This window comes from Cinclus cinclus, chromosome 2 (genome assembly GCF_963662255.1).
Source record: "Cinclus cinclus chromosome 2, bCinCin1.1, whole genome shotgun sequence".
Classification (NCBI taxonomy): Eukaryota; Metazoa; Chordata; class Aves; order Passeriformes; family Cinclidae; genus Cinclus; species Cinclus cinclus.
In genome coordinates this window covers 48,276,534-48,290,659 of record NC_085047.1, presented here as the reverse complement: position 1 = coordinate 48,290,659, position 14,126 = coordinate 48,276,534, and the positions used below count along the sequence as shown (strand labels likewise).

Genomic DNA, 14,126 nt, shown 5'->3' with positions numbered 1-14,126 from the left:
TGACAGGCTGAGATGAGCAAGTTAAATGACTGACAGACAAAGCCTCAGTGCTGTGGTTGTGTTTCATGGTGATCTTGCACATACAGCATCAGTAGCTCTAATTTACATTTTCATGTATTGGGCAGGAATTTGACTTCAGTATCATGCAGAGTCAAGAACGACTTGTCTTCCACAGCAGACTTTAGTGCTGCCACTACCATGTCAGCCTTCTAAAATGCAGACAATATGTTGCTTCATGCATAAGGGGTCAAACTATGGGCTTTAGCTTGCTGTTGCCTTTCTTTCTTTCCCAAAAATGACCCTTATTTTTATTGCGACTTAAGCAAAATTCATGTTGTGTTGGTCATCGACATCTGCTGCAGCATATAAAGCCATAGGTCTTGGAACTAAACCTTCATATTAATAAGGCTTTGATTTTACTTGAGTATGTTTTTAGAAAATGTTTGTATTTAACCTTTGGTTTTATGCTCTGATTTTTCTGACATTATGACTTAAGAAGTGGTGCTAATATCTTGCCAAGATGAAAATAATTTATATTCCTTTTTTTTTAATGGAGATCACATTTACCTTCACTGGCAGAGCATCCAGTCCTGTACTTGTGGAGCTGTTAACCTGGATCAGTAATTATCAATCTAAAATGTTAAGGATAGGTTATCATTCTAGAAAGATGACTTTTGAATTCAAGCAGTCAGAAATAAGCTGTTTTATTGCTTTCATTGTGTGCAAGAGGGGAACAATACCATTCTATCAGTTTTCTTGTATTTTTGAGAGAAGGAGCAGCAATTCCAAAATGTGGGGTTTTTTTCTTCTTTTTTTCCTCTTTTATCTTTTTGTAAAATCAAGGATAGCTCCTAAGGTAAAGGGAGCTTGTTTACCACTTGCATCAACTCCCACAAAGTCTCTTGAGTAATTGGTTGCTATCATGAAGCCAGCTCATGGTGAAATGAGCTGGGATTGTGCTGGGCTCTGTCAGTAAAATGAGTTGCCTTGCTGCTTCCTAGAGTTAAGCATTTTCTTTACTCTTGCTGTATTCCTTTGTCCATTTATAAGTAATCAAGGTGTCTTGAAAGCTTTGTTCATGTTTCAGGTCTTCTAAGTGTGTTTATCTTCAAATAAACTGAACTCCAGGATATTTTAGATCCTCATACTATGCAAATCTAATAGCATTTGAAGGGAGCTGATTTTAGCTGGAATAGTATTAGTGTTTGTGCCAGCCAAGACTTTGTGCTATCAGTAAAAGGCACGGGAGGTGCAAAACATTTTATTCTGTTGTTTCACCAAATGCAGGCATGAAGCCAAACAGATTTATGTGATGCTTTTTTTCTGCTGGGGTTTATTCAACTTTGTTTGCACTAAGAATTCCTTTCTCTTGCCCATAATATCTTGAGCATTCTCACAGGAAAATAATACCATTTTTCCTCCTTGAGGGCAAAAGAAAGTGACTGACTTACTCTCTCTTGTCAGAGTCAACATACTCTGTTTCCACTACAATAATGGAATGCATATGACATATTAAGACAAAGCCATGATTACAGTCTCAATAGTCCTTAATGGAAATTTTCCAATAGTATGACATCTGGTACTTTGGAAACAAACTGTCTGCTTTGGGGGAACCTTTTCAGACACACAATTTCTCTTTAATAGTATCAAAAATAATAATGTAAGAACAAGAAAACTCTCTGGTAGCTCTCTTGGCTTTCCTGAATTTTTGTAGTTTTTCAAGTGAAATTTTTTTATATTTACAGAGAACAGTGACAGGGAGAAAAGTTGGTGCCTTTTTATTTTTCTTGCCTTTGGAGCCAAGATGCTCTACTGGGAACTGATTGCTTTTGAATGGTTACTTCCAGATGACAATATTTTATACAGTATATGAATCTTTCCCACCTTTTGGGTAGTTATGACTTGCCCCCACAGATTTTTGAAAGCAAGGAGATGTTTCTGTTTTCAAAAAGATCTACCTAGTTAGATAATCATTAACTGAAGTGGTGGAGATGGAAGAACTGGTACGGAAATGTGCCACTCTGAGGATGTGAGTTCCTGTTTAATTATCATGTCCCTGAACTTATGGGGCTTGTAGCTCATAACCCAGTGGTATTTTGTTGATGAGCACATTAGCCATAAATGTGCCCTCATGCAGTCTTGGGTATTTTGTTTGTTTGCCTGGGGATGGAGATTTGGTACCCTGAAGGGAACAGTAAGTGTGCTGATTTCTTGTATGGGTCATACATATGGTGTAAGAAATATGCTGCTACTTCTCTTACTGTATTGATTTCTTCCTTGGAATTGAAGCATACTTTAGGTTAATGGGAATAATATTGCAGTGTATGGTATTTAAGTCTGTGTGCAGGTATTCACACCCCCACCCATGTCTAAATACCTGTACCTGGAAGCATGTGTATGTGTACAAGAGAATGGTTTGAAAGTGATTATGCTTTGGGTCTTTATCTAGACATTACCTAAGATGAAGAAAAACAAGTATCTTCCTTCCCTACCTTGAGCTGAAATATTTAGTTGGCTGGAAATTTTAGACTGGCAGGAAAAGGAATATTCCTACCACCCCTATGAAGCATCTGCTTGTTGATAGGGAAAGAACTGCTACTTAGCTGTGATTTCTTTCTTCCAGTTTATTTACCTTGTGCTATGTTTTGCTTTTTCCTCATTAGTTGTTACCATTAAGGAAATATCTTTAGGAAGTTGAGTATCAGTCTCACTGTTTCTGCCTGAAGGAAAGGGGTTTTAATCTGGTTTTGAGAGAGATGTGTGCTGTGGTTATTTAAAAGTGCAAGTTGGTGTTTCTAATTTTTTAGACTTCTGCTTTGTGCTGGAAGTGGTCATGTTGCAGAACTGGGTTTTAACAGTCATTAGGATGTCACTAGGAGGCCCATCTCATGAAAAGCTCATGGCTGGAGGTTTTGAAATTGGGGCTGCTGCACTTCCCAGGTACCTTTATACAGCTGCATTTGAGAGAAGACTTCTTGAATCACAGTCCAAATAATTTTATCACCAGCATAGCTGAAACAGCTCCATGTAAGGGCCAGTTTCATAGCTGTAATTGCAGGCATGCTGTTGTCTCCTAGAGCTCTGCACATGCTTTACAGAAAATACTTATTTCTTTTCCAGTTAAACTGTCAGATTCAAGCTAGGTTATTTGTCTGTTTATGAAGACTTTTGAAGAAGCTGTGCATGGGCTTTACCTGGATTAAAGGTGCTTTTTAAAAGATCCCAGTAATGGAGATTTCTGATTGATCCCATGTAATGTGACAGTAGCAGGACTTGGTAGTTTTAGTGGTTTTTCAAGAAGACATCTATGCTTCTTTTAGCAAAGCTTCCCATTTGTCTGTGTGTATGGCATTAGCAAGATGGGCTTGTCTTGACCATTGCGCTGTTGTTGGCTTTTGAGGGAGGGAGGTGATGTAGATAAAGGGTGTGATGGACTCGGGTTGCACGGTTGGTTTTGTAGTTGGCCTTCGATCTGAAACTCTCTGAAATCTTGCTGATTAAGTTCTTAACAAAGCATGTGAAAAAAACTTAATGGTTTTCAAGACTTGGAAACAGCACGAAACAACCCCCAAAAATTCTAGACGCAAGATAATAATCATTATTGTGGTATAATAAACACAGCACGGTTTAGTAGTATAGTATAGTTAGTAAGGTTTCACATTACTGCCCTTCCAAATCCGCACTGCAAAGCTGACAGCTTAATGTATATTTCTGTGTTTTCCAGAATATTTTTGTCTTAATCTCTACATTTGAATTGTTTTCCAGAGGTCTCAGTTGTTGTTCTCTCTGGCTTCTCATATTTCCACAGTTTGGTGCTAGTTAGAAAATTGGCTGTTCTGATTGTGGTTTGTTTGTCTGCAATCAGTTGCACATTATATTGCGGTGTCAGTGTTTTGGTTGGTGAAAATGCTTCATCCAGCTGTTATGTGCAAATCAGACTCCGCCTGCAGATTGAGGTCCTTAATGCCTGCTGATCATGTTTGTTTTTATTATTATGCACAGAGGTCTCTGTGGCACTTGATGTGGTTTTGGAATGTTTTCTGCAGTTTTGAACTAGGCTCTGAACAGACAAATTAGACTAACGAAGCATGCATATATTTTTAAGCATCTGTTGAAGGAGTGGGCTTGTTGTTTTTATGAGCCACACATGGCTTTCAGAAGTTAATCTCTCACTTCTAGATCTCTGGCATTGTGTTGTACTATGTCATACACCACAAAGATGAAAAAATGGAAATAAATGAATTTTTTTATAAGTTGCGAATGTGAAACTAATAGATTAGGCATGCTTGTTTTCTGCAGGGTAATCCCCCAAAACATGCCCCTTTACCTATTTGGCAACTTTGAAGCAAACCTGTTCTAAATAGTTCTAAAAGATGTCCCAGAGTTAATTTCTCCCTAGGAAATATTTTACGAAGGCTTTAAAGCAGGACTGTATATGCAGCTGTGCCCAGCACTGTGCTGGCATTTCCTATATAGAGCCATGTGAAAATAGTGTTAAGCCAGAAGCATAAGTACTTGTTCAGGTTTGGGAACTGGCAGTGCAGAGCAAGGCTTCAAACTTCTCCAAAGTTTGCATGTGCTTACCTTCATTTCTTGGTTCCTGCTCCGCAGAAGAACTGTGGCTAGCAGGTGAGTGTGTTAGATGGGGGAGCAGTAGGGAAGGGAGTGGTTGTGAATGGTTACCTGCAGATTGTACAGATGGTGCAGAGGTGGTCAGCTGGTTTTTCTTCAGTGTTGGGGTGTAACCTGGGATTCTAGCCACACTGTCTGGGTAATGTTAGTTTGGAGATCAGGTAGACTTAACAAGTGTAAATGCTGCTCCGTAGTGAAAATAAAAATACAGAACATTTAAACTTTTGTATAATTTGCCCATTATCTGTATTTACTGGCTTCGGAGTGGGGAAGAGCACTGTCCAGGAACAAGCTCCTTCACTCAGGATGGAATTAATGTTCTGTAGTAATGGTCTGTGCTTCAGAAGTTGCATCTTTTCTCAATTTGGAGTTCAGCATTGCTTCATGTCCCTCAAAATTTTTCCAAATAGTTTTATTCGTATATTTAGAAGTAGCAGAGCCTTGTTGCAAGTTCGTGGAAAGATGTTTGGAAGATAGCCTATTCTGTATTTTCTCAATTAGAAACAGCTGGCTTTTAAATATACAAGAGCAGCTACTGTATTGTACCAGAGGCAGTGTATACTAATACTCTTGTCTGCCAAAGTTTTGTGTATTGAGCCCTGTTGACAACCAAGGACAAACTAAGAACGTATAACTTACCATACTGGATCAGAGCATTGCTGATGTGGGCTGTGTTCTGCATTAGAAACTTGAGGAAAACCAAGCAGCTCTGCAGTGTGGGTTTGTCATGTATGACAAGCGTTTGTGTGCATCTGAGTAAAAGAAAAAGCTGTTGCTACATTGGATAAAGTGGAAAGCAGCCAAGCAGTTTTTATGCCTCTCTTGAAGCAGCACTTGGCCCCTGTGGCATCTTTGGCAGATGAATTTTGTAGGTCAGCAGTGTCCTGCACAGGCTGGGCTGGGGGCAGCATGGGAGGCTTGGTAGCCAGGAGGTGTGGGTCTGCCTCAACACATGGTCACTGCTGAGCACTGCTCTGCCAGCTTGCCAGGTGTGTGAACAAGATGCGTTCCAGCTGCTGTGAAGGAACCAAGCAATATCCCGTTCCTATGTGGGTGTAGTTGCCTAAACAATCCGGCATTGTGAGGAAAGCCATGGCAGAGAGGATGTGAAAGCTGACCAGCATGCTGGCAATCCCCTAATCGATAGGACAGAAACAAAGGAAGGTGGCAGGGTAATTGTGTACAGAAGATGGTTTTTAAAAGAGCATTTGAACTCATCGCAATGAAGCTGTGACTCCTTTGCAAAGTAAAAGAAGCAGCAGATGGGATCTATTCCAGAGGGCAGGAGGTGACTGTCTGTGAGTTGGAATTAGTGGTTTTATGGCTTGCTTTGGTCACACTTAAGTCACTTTGTTTTCTGATGAATGCAAGGAAGCCCAGATATTTGGGGTCTGGTTGGGATGTTGTTTTTAACTTCGTTCCTTGGGGACAGAAGGGTCATGTTATGTTTTTATTTGAATTTACATATTATAAAGGGGTTTTGTTTGTGGAAGATTTTTCGTTTGTTTAGCTGAATTTGTGGTTCCATGCCACTGTTTCTTTCCTTCACTAGTGGATTTCATTTTTGTTACAGACATGCATAACTATTTCACATGGGAAAATATTTCTAGATCAATTTGAAACATACCTTTATTCCCTTTCCTCCCTAAAGTATATGTTTCATGAGATCATTTTCCCCCCTCAATTGTATTATGTCAAAATTTGATCCAAAAAAGCCCTGAGGAGTAGAAATGATCTCTCTTGTATTGTTCTAAGGCAAGCACAGGTACCCAGGCTTCAGGAGTAGTGAGGCTGGAGGGAGTACAGCCCTTCTAAGTGCCCTGACTGCTGGTGTGGGTCAGCAAGAGAAGCCTGGCCCCCATGGCTTTCCTGTTAACTCAAGAGCTGTCAGAAACAATGGGATCTCGTGCTGCTTCTCTGTAGGTGGATGTGGCAGGCAAAAAGGAATTGAATGCAGCCATTTCTGAGAGTGCCTTCGGGGTTTTTGAGTCTGTGCAAGAGGTCAAACTGCACCCATTTGGCTTGTAGAGTGCAATTTCTCATTTGGGTATTTGCAGCACTTGAGGTAGTGTTTTTATAGCAGTACTCTTTGTCAGAAGGTATAGGAAAGAGATTGTCTCCAGAGAGCTGTGTTTTCTTTGGATTCAGTAGGATTGATTGGAGCAAAGGACAGAATTATACAGGTACTGTCCATAATATAATGCCTAAAGTGTGAGGTCAGTTATGTTTACATGTGCCACCACTGGTTTCTCTAGCATAAACCCCAGCAATGGTACCTCTCAGTAGGCTGATGTTGGAAAACAAGTTTCTTTCACTACTAGGAGCTGCAGCTCTTGCTGAGCATCTTGCAGAGCTACATCTTGCAGCTCTGGACACATCTCCCCTTTCTAGGATATGGCTGAAGGCAGTTTCATGCTTAAGGTCGAGTCAGCCAGCCAGTGCAGAGAAACCTTGGACAGTAGTGTTGTCACACACACAAGAGGATAAGCAAGTATAAACATTCTTTCTCTGTACCATGGAGTGCTTTATGGTGCATGCTGGGTGAGTAGAGGGAAGGATTCAGTACAGTGGCTGAAATGTAGAATAAAAGTTAGACCAAACATGGCTTTTTTGTTTTCAATAAATTATCCCAAATGCAAGGTGTCAAACAGCATTTCTCTGCAATTACTACTTACCACTTCTTACCCTGTTTGGTATCTGGGATCTGGCAGTTCCTTTCAAAAGAAATTAGCTAGAACAATATTATATGCAAACTTGCTTTCATAATCTCATTCTCATTTGAATTGAAATGGTTTGTATCTCACAGTGGAAGATTTCTGAGAAGGAAAAGAACAGACACCTACCAGCCATCAGCTCCTCCTGTAATAGGCTGTGAGCTGCACCCAGTAGTGAGCCAAGGACATGCTGAGGGAATGAGTTTCCACACCATACTCAATTCATCACTTGCCATTGCATGGGTGTAGAAAATATGTGACTCAAAGAGAAGATGCTATGGTTGTCAAAGTGTCATTTTGTACTTTAGAAAAAATGGCTGTCACCTTTGCAAGGATCTCTTTTGTGCAATATTTTGGCATCTGTTCTAGCAAATATCTGAAGGGTTTTCTTTTGGCACTTCATTATTAGTACTCTGGTCCCAGTATCTGTCTTAGCAGCATGTTATCTATCAGTATGTGTACATGCAGTAGAACCACCAGTGTTAGGCATTTTATTTTTAGATATAAAATAATAATCTTGTGGAGTTCTGAAAGAATTTGTAAGAAAGATATACCAAAAGGGATGCTTTTAGGCTATTTCTATTTCAGAGAAGCATGAAAAGTAATTACTTTTTTTGCTTTGCTTCAACAGAAGCTGCATTCAGGCAAAGCCTTTCCCAGTTCAAGTGGAATTTGTCCACTCTGAAACAGAAATCAGAGGAATGTCTTTGATAATGTTACACAATTAACTTTTATTGTGCTTCTGTAAAATTAGATATCAATGTAACAAGAAATTTTAAAACATAGGGTAGGGAGAAGTGAGTGTATGGAATAACTAGACAGGTGTCTGGTGGGGAGCAGAACAGCTGAAAATCTGTCAATCAGGTACCTATACAAAGTGCTGTTATTTGGGACTAGGCAAAATCTCATTTAGCTGCTGGGTCTCAGCATTACTGATCATTCTAAACGGATGTGAAGAGCAGTGAAACTCTTGAATTACTGGCATCCTCACGTAGACCAAAAGGAAGATGAAACGCAGCCACAAAATCCAAAATGTTTTCCAAAGACCAAATAAAAGTTTAGTGACAAGTGTATTTGATTTCAGCTGTGTGTAAGGAATAAAATATTAATGAGGAGCTTGGAATTATATTGAAAAGTTGGAAATGGCCAAAGAGGGAACTGAGAGGGAGCTTCTAAGTAAAATTACTGAATTTATATTTGGAACTATGAAGAGTAGGTGTGGTCTGATCTTCTGATGTTAAAAGTGAGAAAAATAAGTGTCTGCCAGCTTTTTCTGTGCAAGGTAGAAGAATTGTTTAGAGCCATATTTGGTCTGCATCAGCTTCGAGTGAAACTGGCCTGGAGGGACTCAAGTTTAATTGAGTGCTGTCACAGGCAAGACGAAGTAAATGACAGCCTCAAGTGGACCTGAATACTATGGTTTATTTCAGGACCAGAGAGGTTAACCCTTCTACTCTATTTAATTATTCTAATTCAAATTCTCTACCTACATCGTTATGTACCCTAGGTCTCAACTCCTCATCCCTGCAGGGAGGTCACTGCTGGCCTGGAAAGCTGGGTTGGTTCCTGCTGTGGCACTACTGTCAGTATGGACTACCTGCAAGTGTTACTAGTGGAGGTCCCTGGCCATAATCCAGCATTCATATTTATTTAATTTATTTTTATTTATTAAATTTAAATTATTTCATATTTCTTTAAGGTCCCTGCTCTCTGGGATCTTCTGCCACTTCCAGAATCTTCCCTGCAGCCAGCATTTTCACCTTCCTCTTTCCAGACATTGTGCCCTGTGTTTTTCTTAATACAGTCACTTCTTCTCTTGGATCTTTCTTTGTGGCATAGAACACCAAATACCTGATTTTCCTCATATGAATAGTCTATATGCAGAAGCACAGCATTACGATCAGCCTTGCAATTGGACATAGTGTCTCCTGTCTTTTAGTTAGGGGATTCAGGACATTCCACTTCTGTTTAGTCCAAATGTTACTGAAATTTGCGATCTGTATGAATTGCAGCTAGAGCAGGTTTCTGCTTGATTGTTCAAAATTTCAATTTTTGAAAGACACTGGAAGTTGTATGCACACCCACCCCCAGTTCTTTTCTGCCATCGAGCTTTAATAGAATCATAAAACAATTATGGTTGGGAAAGACCTCAAGATTGTTGAGTCCAACCCAGCACTGCCTGGTGTCCCCAGGTGCACATCTGCATGTCTTTTAAATACCTTCAGGCATGGTGATTCCACCACTTCCCTGGCTAGCATGTTCCAATGCCTGATGAGCCTTTCAGGGAAAAGACATCTTCTAATATCTCATCTAAACCTCCCTTAGCGCAACTCGAAGCCATTTTCTCTTCTTCTTATCACTTTTTTTCTGGGGTGAGACTGACCCCCACATGGCTACAGCCTCATTTCAGGTAGCTGTAGAGAGCATTATGGCACATTATCCTTTTCCCTAGGCTAAGCCCTCCCCCAGCTCCCTCAGCTGCTCCTCACAGGACTTGTGCTCCAGACCCTTCCCCAGCTCCGTTGCCCTTCTCTGGACATGCTCCAGCCCCTCAATGTCTTCCTTGCAGTGAGGGGCCCAGAACTGAGCACAGGATTGGAGCTGTGGCCTCAGCAGTGCCCAGCACAGGGGGACGGTCACTGCCCTGCTCCTGCTGCCCACACCACTGCTGATCCAGGACAGGATGACATTGGCCTTCTTGGACACCTGGGCATACTCTGGATCATTTTCAGCTGCTGTTTGCCAGCACACCCAGGTCCTTTTCTGCTGGACAGTTTTCCAGGCACTCTGCCCCTGGCCTGTAGTGCTGCCTGGGGTTGTTGTGACTCAAGTGCAGGATCCAGCACTTGGCCTTGATGAACCTCATACAATTGGCCTCAGCCTCATGACAGCCTTCATGCTGTCCAGGTCCATCTGTGAAGTCTTCCTGCCATCCAGTAGATCAACATTCCCACTCATCTTGGTATCATCTGCACTTGATCCCCTCATCCGGATAATTAAAAACATATTAAATGTGATTGGCCCAAATAATGAGCCCCAGGGGATGCAACTGGTGACCAGTCACCAGTGGATTTAACTCCATTCCCCACCACTTTCTTGGCCTAGCCATCCAGCCAGATTTTTACCCAGGGAGCAACGCAACCGTCCAAGCCATGAGCAGTCAGTTTCTCCTGGAGAATGGTGTGGGAATTGGTGTCAAAGGGTTTACTGAAGGCCAAGTAGACAAGGTCCACAGCCTTTCCTTCTTCTAGTAATCTGGTCACCTGGACTGTTTCCTCTTCTCTGTATTGTATTTCCAGTAGACATCTGGTAAGTTGAACTTCCCCACAAGAACAAGTGCCAGTGATCATGAGACTTCTCTCAACTGCTTATGGAATATTTTGTCTTGGTTGTGTTCTCTAATAGACTCCAGCCAGGATATGTGGCTTGTTGACCTTTCCCCCTTATTCTTACATATAAGCCCTCAACCCTGTCATCACCATCATCAAGCTCTAGATATCATTAGGCTCCCTACAAGGTTACCTCACCAGCTGTCCTTCCTTGCCCATTCGATCTGAAGAAGTTCTACCCATTGCATTGCAGCATTCCATTTGTGTGAATCATCCCACCACGTTCCCATTAATGCATCATTAGCTTTCCTCTTATGCAGGGGTTTCCAGCTCCTCCTCTTTGTTGCCCATGCTACGGGTACTGGAGTAAATCCACTTCACTTGGGCTGATGATCCTGCCAGCTTTTTTGGGGAAAAGCCCTAATTTCTGCATGACCATACTCAGACACTTCCATGGTTTCTAACACTTTGGTAATCCTTGCATATTTGCTGCCGCATGGATCTCCCTCCCCTACCTCCACTGAGACATCAGGCCAAAGAATCTTACTAGCACACCATCCCTTATGGTATGCCACCCCCAGGCTTGTATCTGGTGAGACTGGTTTTATCCCTTTCACCCTTCAGATCTAGTTTGAAGCTCTTCCATTGACATCTGCTAATTCTTGTACAAAGATCCTTTCCTCCCCTTGAGACAGGTGGACCCCGTCTGTTGCCAGCCATGTTCTTCTGACTGTTGCTGATTAAGTGCTGATGTAGCAAATGTATCTCTCAGTAAAGATTTTATTCATTTTCTCTTAACACTCTTCCAGTAGAGTGGCTTTTGCTCCAAGCCGTTCAAGCCCCACGTGTTGTATACAGTGTGTGAGAGATACGTTGTATACAGGCTGATAAAAACAGAGGAGAATGGACTTCAGTAGTCACATGGATGTGAATGTTTGGACAAACATTTTTGGGCTCTGCCATAACGTATTGGAAACACCCCTTTGGTCTGATTAGCAGCATAGCAGAAGCTTCCTGTATGTGACGTGTCCATACAGTGCCTAAAGGGCTTGTTAATGGTGGGAGCCCTTACGCTGTGGGTGCAGAATTTCAGATTTCTGAAGACAGAAATGGGCTTGGAGACACCTGTAGAAATGGTTTACTAAATATAGTGTGTGAACATTAATGACTGTAGATATGTTGTAACATCAGCTGCTCTCATCTGCTGCATCAGAGCTCTTAGCATGGCTGGGTGTTTGAGTGATCAGATATTGGGGTCTGTTGCTAAACTGATAAACTTAGAGTGAATAGAGCAAATAAGTTCAATTTAACCTTCTGAATAGTCATTAAGATGATCCTGGGCTTTCCATAAATTAGGCTGTAAGCAGGTATGTACACATTTATCAGCTTGAATGTGTCTGCAATTACTCTTTTGCACCAGAATTATTTTAGGTACTGCTTTAAGACACACTACAAGAGGGGTTGTGTGAGAGAAAGAAATGTCAAGAGGGGCAAAGAGAAACAAGAGCTGTGGAGGACATTGCCTGAGTTATATTATGCTCATTAATTCAATTTGAGGCAGGAATGTGTGTAAATAAACCCTGGCAGCTGCAGCAGCTCTCATTTCTGCAGGGCTTTGGCAGGAATGCAGGGGCCAATGGATATAAAATCCTGGCTCTCTTTTGAGAAATTGCAGGCAGACAGCTCTGCAGCCAGAAGAAAGAACAATCTAAGATTTACTGAGAAGACGTAATCACTTTAAGCAGACTTGAAGAGTGTGGAGTTTCAGACATGCAGATTTGGAGGTAAAATTAGTGCAGACAAAAACTAAGTCATTGGAAAACCATGGGGCTTACCTAATTCTCTTGGGTTAATGACATTATTCATGTTCCAAATATTCAGCCTCGAAATGGAGCAGAACTGTAGCTGTACCATTAGGTGTCTTCAGAGTAACCTGAGTCTGGATATTCACCAGCAATTGTCTGCAGGTAGTGTAGCTGTTTGTGCTATGTTCTGAGAAAGTCAGATGTGCTGACCACATTAAGTGAACTGGCTTGTGTCCCAGTCTTTGGTGCTCTTCTGATACTGGATCCCCAGGAGTGCCTGGAAGAGCATTCCCTTCACTTTCACATGGGCCAAAAATGTGCGCTGCCTCTGCTCCCCCATCAAAATATGCAGAGGACAGTTCCCTCAATGGGTGCTGCAGAGCTCAGGATGGGGAGAGGGATGGTTCTGCAACAGTTAACAAGCGATGCTGGATTTTCAGATCACTGGATTTTTCAGCTCTGTTCTTTTAAGTAGTAGTAGTAGTAGTAGTGCTATTTGTCTGAAACTGTTTTGAATATGAGCTTGATGTATCAGCTACATTTAAAAAAAATTTTTGAGAAGCGAAAAAATCAACCAAACAATGTGAACAGTCCATGACCAAAGGAGAATCCTTGGTTTTGCTGGTCTTAATGTAGAATTTTAAATCACAATGTCACCCAAAGCCAAAGCAGTTTTGATGGTACTGAGATTAATGTTTTAATGACAGTATTAGAGGTAACTATTAATTGATTACATTTTACCAGATACTTAAAATCTGATTGTTTCTTTATTGGTCTATATAAAAAGCAGTATTTTTTTCCCTCAAATGGCAACCAGCTTCTGGTATAGGTCTCTTTTAAATCACAATTCCATTGTCTTCAACTATTAGCATATCAGAACATTTAATTTTGTTAAAAGTGTGCTGGCAAGGGAGTTTGTGTGAAAACGGTGTCTAGTAAGGTCAGAACTATAGAGCAAAAGCTTTAAATGAAAGAACTTGACCTTAGCAATAATAATAATAATAATGCTTAGTATTTGAATGTTCATTAGGTTTTAGAATAGCTGCTTTGCACATTAGATAAATTAGTGCAAACTAAGGTATTGATGTATTTAATTGTAACTTTTGTCATGTAACAAAATTTGTCAATAACGCTTTCAAATTATGTTTCCTAAATAGCACTTTAAAATATTTATGTACTGTGGCTTTGCCACTGTCTTCTTCTGTAGTATAGGCACCTATGTATGGCAGATGATAAGCCAGAAGGCATCCAGGGGCTGTCAGAAATAATCAGATTAATTTTTTGGATTCTGAATTGGCATCTATTTTGTTAAATAGTTGTGTCTCTGTAGCAGAAGCAGGGCTACATGCAATACACTGACATTGTAAGTTTTTTCTTACTGCTCTTCAAAGGAATCCATGAACAGACCAGAGGTTTTGTGCCTTTGAATTTTTGAGAGTACTGATGAACATTTGGAAATACAGGTCCTAAAAACAGGGAACTGGAAAAAGGCAACCCAACAGTCAAGCAAGGATAGACCCCATCATGCATAACACTAGCATTAATTTTGTTGAAAGTGGCAACATGCAGAAGTTTACTGGTCTTTACAGGCATTATAGACTTGTCATAAATCTGTTTCTTTTACTGTGGAAAGTATCTGCTGGAGA

At 40.9% G+C, this 14,126-nt stretch overlaps 1 protein-coding gene across 1 annotated transcript in view; it reads left to right on the top strand.

Moving 5' to 3' along the window:
• The window catches only part of ATP8A2 (ATPase phospholipid transporting 8A2), a 187,613-nt gene extending 180,953 nt beyond the window's left edge, over positions 1–6,660 (top strand). The window contains exon 33 of the mRNA XM_062514914.1: positions 6,556–6,660. Within this exon, the coding sequence (XP_062370898.1) occupies positions 6,556–6,660 (105 nt within the window). The remainder of the gene's footprint in view (positions 1–6,555) is intronic.
• The last annotated feature ends 7,466 nt before the right edge of the window (positions 6,661–14,126 follow it).